A 13,797-nucleotide genomic window follows, 5' to 3' on the forward strand; every position below is an offset into this window, starting at 1 on the left:
AATCTGAAAAATCTCTATCCCTTCCACACACTACTCCTTTCCCCTGCCGAGTGAGTCACGCCTACCCCGAAAGGGAAATGGCTTAATGTTGTAATAATAATATGGGCTGGAAGATGACGTAATCAGGGTGCTTATTGGTTCTAAATTGAAGGGTAAGGTCCTAACCTGGTTTCGCTCGATACCAGAACACATCGAGATGACCACAGACCAGCTGCTGAATGAGATTAGAAAGATGTTCCACCACCTACCGAATAAGATCTTACTGAGAAAACAATTTGATTAAAGGACCTGGAAGAAAGGAGAATCGTTTAGTGAATACCTTCATGATAAAATGATTCTAGCCAATCGAGTGCCACCTTCTGATGAGGAGAGGATTGACTATTTTATCGAAGGAATTCCAGACTTCACATTGCGAAACCAAGCACACATCCAGAGGTTCGAAAGCGCTGAAGTACTCCTTGCGGCTTTCAAGAAGGTGACACTTAATCCTAGGTTCCACATCAGCAGAAATGAGAAGAATCATAAGAATATTTTCAAGGAGAGCAAAGATGTTTCAAAGGCGAACACAAAAGAGAACCGTAGTAAAATTCGATGTTGCAACTGTAGCAAATGGGGACACTTGTCTTCAGAATGTGATCAGGAAGTAAGAAAAAAAAAGATCATGCTTCAGATGTGGCTCTATAGAGCACACTATTAGAGATTGTCCTTAGCGCAATAAGCACCAATCTCGTAAAAAGCACTCAGCATCCAACTCCGAGATAGCCAACGTAGACCAGCACCAAGAAAAAGATGACTTTTTAACAACAATCAATTACGAAATTGATCTTGAAGGCTGATCTTCAGCATGGAATTCACGACCAGGCTCGACAGCGGGAGCCCTATTAGTTTTATTAAAAAAGGGTTTGTAAGTCCTGCAGCAATGAAGAAAATAAACTCAGACTAATTGATTTTATGCTTTCACGATGATTCATTTTGATAAAAAGAGATATTTCGGGTTTCACTTGTGTAAAAACTACAATTCGTAGTTTTTTACACGAGTAAAATCCGAAATATCTCTTTTTACTAAAATCAGATTGTTTAGATTATGCGGGAATTAATAATTCGAAATTAAATATTCATGGAATTGTAGACGTGAACGCAAATATGGGAAAAGGTGCGAGAGATGTTCAGCTGTATGTTGTAGATGTTAATACTATGAAAGTGTCAGTTATATTGGGCCATAATGCTCTTAGAAAGTTTGTATTGGGATTGATCGAGAGCTTCGAAACTGCTGAGGAAGCTACTCGAGAAATCATTAACATTGAAGTAGAAGCCTTCGCGGCTGAAAATATTGATTGTCTGAAAATCAATTCGGATATCACAAGTAAACCGAAAGATGACGGGCAATTTGTTATAAAATTAAAAGAAGATAAACCATTTCAGTTTCACCCAACTCAACTTTCGTATTCAGATAAGTGGAAATTGTGAATCATTCTAGATGATCTGATTGCACAAAAGCGGATTCAAGTAAGCGATTTCAAATATGCGTCCCCAATTGTGCTAGTACAGAAAAAAATGGGGAACCCAGAATGTGCATAGGTTACCGTGCGCTAAATAAGCTGATTATCGAGGATAATTATCCTTTGTCCTTGATGGAAGATTTGCTCGATGTACTCAGTGAAAAAAATATATTACAGTAGTTTAGACTTGAAGGACGGGTTCCACCCATGTGGTTTTGAAAAAAATATGTAAGCTCTTTGTGGAAAATAAGATGGAGATTCGGTTAGATAAGTGCGAGTTTTTGTTTACTAAAATAGAATTTCTGGGTTATGTAATTAGTCAAGAAGGCACCAGTCCTTCAGAAAAAGGAATTGCTGCCGTGATTAATTTCCCAGTACCTAGGGACGTAAAGGGAGTGCAGAGCTTTCTAGGTAGCGCACAGCACTTCCGTAAGTATATCGAAGGGTTCTCGATCCTGGCCAAGCCACTGTACGACCTATTACGTAAGGGAGCGAAATTCTTATTTCGAGAGAGGCAAATGTCAGCCTTGAAAATTCTGAAAGAAAAACTGACTGAATCCCTAATCTTAGCATTGTACGATCCACGACACGAGACAGAGCTACATTACGATGCAAGCTCGCATGGTTTTTGTGCGATACTGATGCAGAAAAAAAGATCTGAGGTTCCACCCCGTTTTTTTATTTTTCAAAACGAACTATGGACATGGAGAGTCGTTATCACAGCTTTGAGCTTGAAATTCTGGCGATTATCTACGCTCTAAGACGGTTTCGCGTGTATTTTCATGGAATCCCGTTTAAAATAGTCACTGATTGCAGTTCGTTGATACTTGATCTGAAAAAGAAAGACATTAATCCAAGAATTGCAAGGTGGGTTTTGGAACATCAGAAGTTTTATTACAAAACCGAGCATCGCTCAGGAACGATTATGACTCATGTAGATGGGCTTAGTCGATGTCATTGAGTGGGAGTGATCGAAGACCATACTTTTGAAACTAATTTGATGGTCGCGCGAAGCAAAAACGACAAAATAATTGAAATAAGGGGCAGAATTAAAAAAGATAAGTTATATGAAATACGAAATGGGGTTGTTTACCGCAAAATTGATAACGGAGATACACTTTCGTTCGTTGTACCTTCTTCTATGGAGAAAAATGTTTTATTTAAGTATCACCATGAACTTGGACACCAAAGGATTTCGAAAGTGCACGAAACGCTGCGCACGTGTTATTGGTTTCCGGAAATGCGCATAAAAATTTCAGAACACGTAAAAAATTACTGAAAATGCATCGCTTTCACACCGACGTCAGGTAAAGTCGAGGGATTAATTCGAGCGATTCCAATGGGTGATAAGCCTTTTGAGTGCATTCACGTTGATCAAATTGATATTTTCGACAATAGAGTAAAAGCAAAAAACCATGTATTAGTTGTCATTGACGCGTTTACTAAATTTACGAGATTGTTGCCGACAAAATCGACGACGTCGGCTGAAGCGATCGCATGCTTAAAAAAGTATTTTTCTGATTATAGCAAGCCCAGACAGGTCATGCGACAGGTATGACTTGGCCAAAAGTAATCACAGAAGTCGAATACGCATTGAATAATACATTACATAGTTCGACGTGCGAGACTTCAAGCAATTTATTGTTTGGTCAACCAAAGAGGAAAGGTCAACGATTGTGTAAAAGAATTTGTTGATTCTAGTGTAAATATTTGAAATCGAGAGTTAGATACCTTACGTACCAAGGCAGAGGTGAACTTACAAAAAGCACAAGATACTTATGTTAATTACGCGAATAAGAAATGAAGAGACGCTACGGAATATAAAGTCGGTGATTATGTGATGGTACAAAATTTTGATTCAACGAAAGGCGTCTCTCCATAGCTAATTCTGCGATTTAAAGGGCCTTATGCTGTCATTAAGGTCCTTCGAAATCAAAGATACGTGATCTTCGATATTGACGGATTTCAGATTACGCAGCGAAAATACGAGGGTCTTTGGGAACCTCGAAATATGCAATGTGAATATCCAAAGTCTAGAATGTAAATTTTATTATTGCTTGATTTGAAAAAAGGGGGATTAAAATGGTTTTTAATTGTATTTATATCGCATTTTAAAATTGTATTGACCTGTATTCATTGTACCATCATTTAATGCGAAATTTTACTGACTTATATTCACTGGGTTTAAATTGCACGAAAATGTTTATTGACCTATTTATTGCACAAAAATTTGACTTTAACTCCGATGACGGAGAAATTGTCAGAAAGGCCGAACTGTAAGGAATTTCGCTAATTACGAGTATATTGTATTTATGTGGACAGGGACCCTCGTCGGGCTTTGCTGAATGATGTAAGAGTGGGGATCTAATCAGATAGCATACGAGAGACCAGTGCGTTGCCGATCGTCGTAGGTTCCGTATCACTTTTACTTCCTAATTTTATATTTCTCAAATCATTTCCAAGTTAATTTAATAAAGAGAACTCTGACACTTTTAAATGTTGCACTCCTGATTTATTTAATGCCCTAGTGTCAATTTCATTTTATTACACTTTAATAGAACTTTAATAATGACTTTCATAAAACTCATAATAAACTTGGAAGTTTTCAGTAAATGAAACGAATATCAAACTTAGAAATCTACAACTTCAATAACCTAAACATAATGTAGGTGTTATAAAACTGCCCCCCCCCCCTTTATAGGGGGCCTGGTATCGAGGGCCTGAAGAAACTTCGAATCCAGTGGGGGTAGTGTCGTTGCGCAGTGGAAAGGGAAGATTACGGAGGTAGCCATGGAGGAAAAGACGATCGCCCCTTCCCGGTTCCCGGTTTGGATTACACGAATAAAGGGCGTCCATAAGTCATGCCATTCAAAAATTCACTTATTCAAAAATCCTCAGTCGAAAGCCGGGTAAAGATACCTTCTATGAGACAAAATCCTTTTATTCGATCAGCTTCACCTCGTTCATGCTAAATACATTAGAAAAATTAGTGGACCTTTACATGAAAGAGGAAATCCTAGCGGAAAAAACACTTTATAGGAATCAATACTTGCCTCTCAAAAAGGCAGGTCTACCATAGACGCTCTCTATGCATTTACCTTTCGCATTAATAATACAATATAAAGAGATGAAGTAGGAATTGCAGCGTTTCTGGTCATAGAGTGACCATTTGGAAATACTCAATTTAATCCATATATGTTTTTGCTCAAACACACGGAGTTAGTCAAAATTTTAAGAGGATTCCCACAGGGAGGATTCTTTTTATCGACCTAGTAAGTGCTTGTCATTGATGACCTGATTCGTGTTTAGAACAAATTGGGTTTTCACACCCAAGGCTATGTAGATGACCTGACGATCCTGGGAACAGGAAAGCATGCGGCACATTAGTGGAACTCCTGCAGTCAGCGGTGAGCATAGTAGAGCAATGGTACAGGGAACGTTGTTTTGTCAGATAACCCGGGTAAGATAGAATTTTGCATTTTACTAGAATAAGCAAGTTTCCTGGTCTTAAAAATCTCAAATTCTACAATAGGAAAGTAGCATTTTCAAAACCAGCAAAGTATTTAGGAGTAAAATTTGACTCAAAATTAACCTGGAAAGTCCATGTTGACGCAATGGTAAAGAAAGCGAAGATGACTTTTGGGCCTGTAGATGCACAATAGGGAAAGCCTGTGGCTTTAGACTCGGGATTACTTACTGGTTACACAGAACGATAATCAGATGCAATACAGCATATGCATTAATGAATTCCAAAGGATGTACTGCTTGGCAATCACTTTTGCTATAAAAACAACAAGAACAGCAGATCTTGAGGTCATTCTGGACATTCCGTCGATGCACCTTTTCGTAAGGAAGTTTTTGACAGCGAAAGTCTATATACTTCTAGTAACAGGGCAACCTTAGTGATGTTGAGGTGACAGAATTACACAATATCAGTGAGCACATGTTATGCAAGGATAATATTCTCCCTTTGATAACTGTGGTTATGCTGAGGGAAGTATACTTCATGAAATCCTTCAAGGTCATCTTCCTTAAAAGTGAAGAATGACATGATGAAGGAAGAAGGGAAGCATTATTTACACCAGGAGGTCTCGTTTGGTACACAGGTGGGTCTAAAGACTCCTTGGGAACGGGGGCTGGAATCTATGGAAAGAAATTCAGGGTGAGGTAACAACAGCACTGGGCACATTCCCTGCAGTTTTCCAAACAGAAATAATAGCTGTTGCAGCTTGTTTGGAGAAAAATGGTGAACGGGATTATGAAGACCAACACATTTGCATTTGTTCTGACGGTTAAAAAGCACCACTGGCGGACCGAATGAACGGAAAGGATATGCTACAGCGTACCCTTCTATTATCCACATAGTATCTCTTCCATATCATGCAAAAAATAAATTTAAAAACTGTAAGGAGTTATGCAATTTTTAAAAATTTTTAACGCTGCAAAAACAACTTTTGCAATTACTCCGTGACATTCTAATGGGCAATTTAACGTACACGCAGAAAAAAGAACCTTATTTTTACTGAAAACCAAGTTAAATCTACTGATCTTCCAAGTACGTATATTAATAATAGGACAGCTCAGTAAACGCTACAATTATAAGGAACTAAATATGACTATCATTGACGGTTACCAGTACCAATTCTCAAGTGGTGCTGACCTGTGGAAAAATCGATTTTACCAATCCAATCGCTATTCTGCACAGTTCCTCCATGCTGCAATTACGAATTATCATGTTGTTTTAACGAATAATATAAAGAGATCTAGTTTATGTTAACGTTATAGACTATAGTTTAGATAGCACTATATATTGTGAAAAAGTAATGCTAAATATAATTAATAAATAAGCGCACGGTTAATTCCTATATATATTTTCGGACATGTTTATAATTAGTCGAAATCTGTAAATTACAAAGCTTATTATACAATTAAAATTTCGTACGCAATTGGGAGGATTCGAACGCATAAACCTAATCACGCAAGTAAATTGTCTTAACCACTACACTATTACAAGAGTTGCGATCTATAAAATAATTTCGAAATGCATTTGTCTAAAGCGATTCTTTCGGTTCCAGTTCTGCCCCCTTCTTTCTCAATCCTTCCTTATTAACTGAAGTTTTGTTGGGCGGACATTGTACCTACAATCTCCACCATATGAAGAATTGCTACTTAACTTTGACATGATTTCGACTCAAAAAATAAACTTATTGCATAAAGGCGGTGGCTAGGCGTATAATCTAAAGAATGAATAATACCAACTATAAAATAGCGTCGAAAAGGACTGGAAGTTTAATTGACAAAAGGCATGCACAAGGTGAATCTAAAGGTCATCTTTCAGGAGACGAATGGAGACTGGGCGTTTAAAATGCCAGAGGGGTCAATTATCTCAAGGCAAAAGAATTGCGAGAAAATATGGACGTGAGGAAACTAGGTATTTTACGTGTGCCTGAAAAAAAGAAGAAGGGATGCGAAAGGAGAGACATATAAAACGGTGTGTTGAAAGGCGGATTTGAAATATAGTCAGGAATAAATAGTGAATCACATGGTAGGCAAGGAGTAGGACTGATTTTAAATAAAAGAGCGAAACAGCATCTCGGAGATCATGATTTCATATCTCCCACACTGCTATGGGATAAAATGTAAGTAGGAATCAGAAGATTATTTATCATAGCATTCTACTCGCCAGTGGATAGTGATCCCAGAGAAGTAAGAGTCGCCGTCTGGAATACTTTAAATGACACAATAAATATTTGCGAACATGGGGAAAGAATAATTCTGCTAGGAAACATGAACGGATGCATCAGTAAGAGGATTCGTGCTTACTGAGGAGAATGCGAGATATTGAATAGGGACCAAACCAAAATATGGTGCATTCCAAGAATTTTATATGTGGTACATGTACTAAGAGGACTAATGAATTCTGAAGCATGGTAATAAGACAGATTAATGCCATAGTGGGGATGCTGGATACAATTCCAAATAATAGGTTATAATAGTTTTTCATATTTATCTCGCGAAAGATTCAAATTTTTTAAAAATAATTTTAAAAAGTTGTAAAGCTTTTCAAAATACACCCCCTGCGAAATATCTAAATATACCTGTGACGATCCACTGCAGTTATATACCCCCTTTCCATTTTCAATGTAAATGTTTGAAAAATTCTTAATCTTTGATATCTAATAATTTTTTATCGAATGAGCCCTTTTTTGGAGCAAAACGCTAACATAACCTAAAATTGTTGAAAATTCATCGACATATAGTACTGCCGTCCCAAATTCAAAAGACATATCTACAGTTTTTATAATTTTATCAAGGGCGTGTAAACGCGTTTCAAGTTTTGCCGAAAAGAATAAACATAATGTCCAGTAAAATATGGATGTTTTAGACTAATTAAACAGAATTTTTTTATTAGAGCAACAAAAAGTTGACATTTTTTGCTTTTCATTTATGAAATTGCACTGAAATTGTACAACTAATTTTTATTTATTATTTTTTTTTAATTCAAGGGGATTAAGATTTTTGCCATAAATGTACTTATTTATATGTACGCTTATACCAAATTTGTAAATTCTCTACTGTTTGATTTGAAAGACACATTTTTCATAAAAAGCAGGAAACTATTTTATTATTAATTTTAAATACGTTTTTTTATATACGAATTTTGAAAACAGTGATGGTAAAAGATTTACAGGGAATATGTTACTTGGAAATGATTAATGTGACATACATCTCCTAAAGTAAGATAGCATTCTACTATTTTGCACATTGTTTTGATAAAAATATATTTTTGAACCTATAAACGTAAACCATCTACTCGAAGCGCATGCGCAAATAGATACGACATTAGAAATTATCGCGAACGCTTGACATTGAAAGACATGTAAATATTTTCCATAAAAAAGACATTTTCGCAACATATAAGCTAATTATTAGTTATACAGGAAAATTTTGCAGTTCATAAGCAACACGTCCATTATCATAACTCGTTTTCGACAAACTGTGTAGATACAACTTCTGAATTTGGGACGGCAACGTCCGAGACCGCTGGCTACCGCTGCTGGAAGTGGACTAGGGAATAGAAAGAGAGGACCAATCGAGAAAGTCGACCTGTCCTTTTCTAAGGATGGTGATTGGTTCTACTCATTTTCCATATCCGATAATAAGCTTTGAATAGAGAACAATAATATTTTCAGATTTCAGCGTAAAAGTGAAGATTATTCTATTTTTTTGAATGCGTGATTTTTCCATCTGGATAAAATGTCATTATAAAAATAGGATATCTCTGAAACTTATTAATTTCTATTTCCATATTGACCGCCGTATAGTTTCCTATTCCCCAAAAGAGAACGTGTTTTCAATATATATATAATCCCTTCTAGTTGTACCGACAGGCACACCTCACAGAGATGTCTTGTATTCCGCAAAAGTGTTCATATTTAGAGATTATTTAAGTCCCTATAATCAGTTTACGAAATATGTATAATAAACTGTTTTAATTCCTTCATGTAGAATATAACTTTTGTAATTTTTATTCGATTGAATTCAAGCCGGCCTCTCTAGAGTTTTAATTATTTTTATTCACATATTTTATATTAATACATTAAGACTTTTTTTAACACGTTTAAGTAATTTATTAATATGCAAATAAATATCAAATTGCATATTTTCCTAATTTATCAGTTATTAAACGATTTATTAATAAAAAATAGTTTAAATAAATGCTTCCGTTAAATTTCACTAAGTCGATTGAGAAAAATAGGATTTGCAATTAATCTTTTCCCGTAGAGGATTATTAGATGGAGGAAAAATGGCGCATTCATAGTAATAGAAATTTTTACTTCTTCTGAATTCAACACTTATTACCGGATATGCATTCACTAAAAAAGGATCAACTGATCAATCACCAATCGCCATCCTTAGAAAAGAACAGGACGACTTTCTCGATCGGTTCTCTCTTTCTATTCCCTAGTCCACTTCCAACAGCCGTAGTCAGCGATCCAGTACTATACGTCGTTGTGAAAATTAGAAATGTAGACGATTTTCGTATAAAAATGCTCATTTCCACCACGAGCATTAAACAGTGCAAATGTTTCAATATTTGCATAATGTTTTTTATGTTTTTTTTTATTCAAATGGATCATTTTTAGACTTTTTATTTGTAAAAATTTCACAAAAGTTATAAAAAACAATTTTAGGTATAAAAAGCCAGCCAGGTTTCGAGATATATACTTACTCGGATTTATTTAGATAGACTAATTAAACCAAACCCAAAGACATTTCTGGAAGAGCGTGTAATTTTCCATAAAAAGCTGATTAATTTCGGCACAAATATTATTCCTGAAACCCATTAAGGATTCTAAAATATACAATAGAATTTAAAACAATCTGATTTTACAACTCACGTCATGAAGGAAAAAAAATTTTACGCAGGTGAATAATTCATTATTTCTCTCCATTACTTTTTGTAGAGTATTTGTTTCTTGACATTTTTTCAACACTCTTCATTGTAATTACGGAAAAAAATTAAATAAAAAATTTCATACATTTAATTCAATAAGAATGTGCACAATTTTATGCTTTTGTATCAATAATTACCTACTAAATAAAAATCTGTATTACCTTTTCTGAATCCAAACGTATCCGTCGACCTCAATTACTCGCATATCAATATCCTTCTGGATTTTTTCTCGATCAGGAATATCGTTCATTAAATTAGTGAATATATGACTATAGAGAAATCCTTTATTGTGATTGTAAGGATCTTTTTCTGTCCCATAGAAATTATGATGAATCCTATGTAACATCACCCAGTCATAAATGGTACCCTAGTAAAAATGCATTTTTGTTAATCGGTGAATTTGAAAGTAAATGGAATTGAAAATGAATAAATTATTCAGAGGAAGACTTTAATAAATGTTTAAATATTGGTACCTACCACACCAGCGAGTGTGTGAGCCAACATTAAGAAAAGTTTTAAAGGTCCTGAAGCAACATATGCTTCATGGGCCCAAAGTCTGTGAGCACCGGCAGTTATACCCAGACAACTGAGGCCCATTATAAAGAGAGCTGAAAAATCATATTTTTTGTCTCGTAATTAAAAATTGTTCTTTCGAAATAAAATGTATCCTTAAAACAATTATTTAAATCTTGAGATTATTTAAAATATTGATACTTTTTCGGAAAAGCGTTTTTTTTTGTTATAAAAAAAATGTAAAACCCATCATTTTAATCAATCTAAAGAATTCTTTATTAAGCTTAATGTTTACCAAATATCACTGTTAGCCACTTAGCTTCTGTGAGAAGAAGGAAGAGACCATACATGCCAAGCACATGAAGATGAATGTACCAGAGCACAGTCACCCATTTGAATTCACGCTTCTTTTCCTGAACGGTTTCTTCCGGCATTTTGTTTACAAAAATAATACTTAGATATCACCTGTCGATTAAAAATATAATTAATTTATGATGAGCATATATTTAATAATATGATAATTTTATTTTCATAATAATAAGAAATTAATTTTAATAATATAATAGTATTTAATAATTGAATGCTCGGAAAGAACTAAACGAGCGCTGGTACAGTAGCCAGGAGTGGGGATTCCCTTCTCTCTTTCGTCGCGTTTTCTGTGCGTCATCCCCACTCGTGCCTACTACTCCAATGCTCGTTCAGTTTTGCTATCCTAGCCTTCAATTTTTATTTACGGCGGTTCTATTGAGTGCCAGTGAGGTCCTTCCACTCAGCGCCACCACCAAGGCAAATTATAAAATGGAATACGCCATAATTTTTTGCTTCTTTTTTTGATAATTTTATGCTAAAAGAATATTTTTGCTCTTTAAACTTCGGAGAAAAGGGTGGCGGCGATAGCAGGACGTCCACTCAGCGCCGCCACATACTAAAATTCAATAAAAATGATTATAATGCGATAAACGATAAATAGAATTTTTTTTTTTGCTCTATGATGACATATATTACGTTTCCCAAAAAACTACCCCTAAGTCTTACACAAATACCCCCTGTGATCAAAAACCTTTTTCAAAATGGGAAAACTACCTTCAACAATGTAAACATGTTTTAGGGCTTCAAATTAATCACATAACACTTGAAAACTTCGCTCTCTTCATAGTTTCCTCAAAACTACCCTTCCACGTGAACGTATGCAGCCGAACATTTACATGTATGAAAAAAGCATTAAAAATAATCAAACTTAGAAGAAACTGTTAGTTGATATTTTTTTCTCTTTTCTGCTCTCCGATAATATATAACACGTTACCCAAAAACTACCCGTAAGTCATACATACCCTCCCCTCGTCATCGAAAACGTTTTAAAAGTTGGAAAACCACCTTGAAGAATACAAAAATGATTTAAAACTCCAAATTGTTTACATGGCACTTCAAAATTTTCCCTTCTTCATAATTTTCCCGAAGAACTATCCTTCCACGTGAACGTATACAGCGGAACATATATATGTATGAAAAAAGAATTAAAAATAGTCCAACTTAGAAGGAACTGTTAGTTGATATTTTTTTGCTCTTTTTTGCTCTTTGATAATATATAATACGTTTCCCAAAAATTACTCCTAAGTCATAAATACTCACCCCTCGTGATCAAAAACGTTTTAAAAGTTAAAAAACCACCTTGAACAATATAAAAATGATTTATGACTCAATATTAATAATATGAAACTTGCAAATTTGCCTCTCATTATAATATTCCCAAAACTACCCTTCCGCGTGAACGTATGCGACAGAACGTAGAGGAGAGTACTCGAATATGAGATATCCTCGTAATATGAGAAAGCGGGGTATCAGCTAAACAAGATACCCACTCTGTTGGTTCTATCACTAACTTGTTTGCCCTTGAAGAAAGAGTAATTTCGTGGTATAGTCCATTTTTCATTGGGCTTCTAAAGATCAGAGGCCCAATGGGTCCACAAGGGGGACCGGGAGGTGGGGGTCGAGCTAGAATCCACGTGAACACACATTTCCCTAAATCTGTGAAAAAATATACTGAAACGAGACAAGGTATACTCTAGGTATACTCCAATTTTTATATTGTGCTCACACACAATACAATTTTTATTTTTATTTTTTTCACGACTTTCTCTTTCAAATTCAAATCATGTTTAAGCTCACGTTCCTAAGTTAATTCGAATTTTTTCAGCCAATTCATCGGTCCTTTTGAACTTTTTATAGTCCGGGAGCTCACGACAATTCTATGGACATCATTTTAGTAATCACTAAAATTTCAGATTTTTTTGTTTTCATAGTCAACAGTTCAAAATTCTTTGACCGGCTAACAGCTGTTGGTGTATTTTGCAACAATTTACCGTTAAACTCGTCATAAATTCGAGTGAAAAATCGTCATTTTAGTACTCTTGAAACCCACGGGGAATGATTGTTTAGATGCTGAAAACTAACAATAAGTTTGACTGGCAGCTCCTGAGTGGTGCCAAAGTTCACTGGCAGACTGTCAAACATGTAAAAAATTCGAGTGAAAAAACGTCATTTTAGTACTCTTCAAACCCACTGAGGATGATTGTTTTGGTGCTAAAAACTAACAATAAGTTTGACTGGCAGCTCCTGAGGGGTGCCAAAGTTAACTAAGAAACTGCCAAACATGTCAAAAATTCGAGTGAAGAAACGTCATTTTAGTACTCTTCAAACCCATTGAGGATGATTGTTTTGGTGCAAACAACTAACAAAGAATTTGACTGGCAGCTCCTGAGTAGTGCCAAAGTTGACTGACATTTTAATCAGCAACCGGATGAGAGTTTTGTGCTTTTCATTAACTAAAATTTTAATCTATAGGATACTTCTTAAAAATAATATGTATACAAAAAAAGAAACTACGAAAATCTCACTTTTTATGCAAATTCACAGCTCGCAGCAATGGGTTTCAAGTGTACTTAAATTACGTTTTTTTACTCGAATTTTTGGCATATTTCACAGTCTATTAGTTAACTTTGGCACCCAGTAAGGAGCTGCCAGTCAAACCTATTGTTAGTTTTTAACATCCAAACAATCATTCCCCGTAGGTTTGAAAATTTACTAAAATGTCGTTTTTTCATTCGAATTTCCGACCAGTTTGACGAAAATTGTTGCAAAATGCACCAACAGCTGTTAGCTAGTCAACGAGTTTCGAACTGTTGACATATGGAAACAAAAGAATTTGAAATTTTAGTGAGTACTCAAATGACGTCCATGGAATTCTCGCGACCTCCCGGACATTTTAAAGACTAATAATATCTATATTTTCATAAAATACGTCCACGTGGACAAAGTACGGGGGGGGGG

General features: G+C 35.3%; 1 protein-coding gene across 1 annotated transcript in view; it reads right to left on the reverse strand.

The window, feature by feature from the left end:
* LOC117178323 (acyl-CoA Delta(11) desaturase) overlaps positions 1–13,797 on the reverse strand; it is a 30,544-nt gene that overhangs the window by 12,053 nt on the left and 4,694 nt on the right. The window contains exons 2-4 of the mRNA XM_033369728.1: positions 10,766–10,935; positions 10,435–10,565; positions 10,119–10,324 (exon numbers count right to left, since the gene is read on the reverse strand). Coding sequence (XP_033225619.1) covers positions 10,119–10,324; positions 10,435–10,565; positions 10,766–10,904 — 476 coding nt within the window. The 5' untranslated portion in view covers positions 10,905–10,935. The remainder of the gene's footprint in view (positions 1–10,118; positions 10,325–10,434; positions 10,566–10,765; positions 10,936–13,797) is intronic.

The sequence above is a fragment of the Belonocnema kinseyi genome, chromosome 8 (assembly GCF_010883055.1).
Source record: "Belonocnema kinseyi isolate 2016_QV_RU_SX_M_011 chromosome 8, B_treatae_v1, whole genome shotgun sequence".
NCBI lineage: Eukaryota > Metazoa > Arthropoda > Insecta > Hymenoptera > Cynipidae > Belonocnema > Belonocnema kinseyi.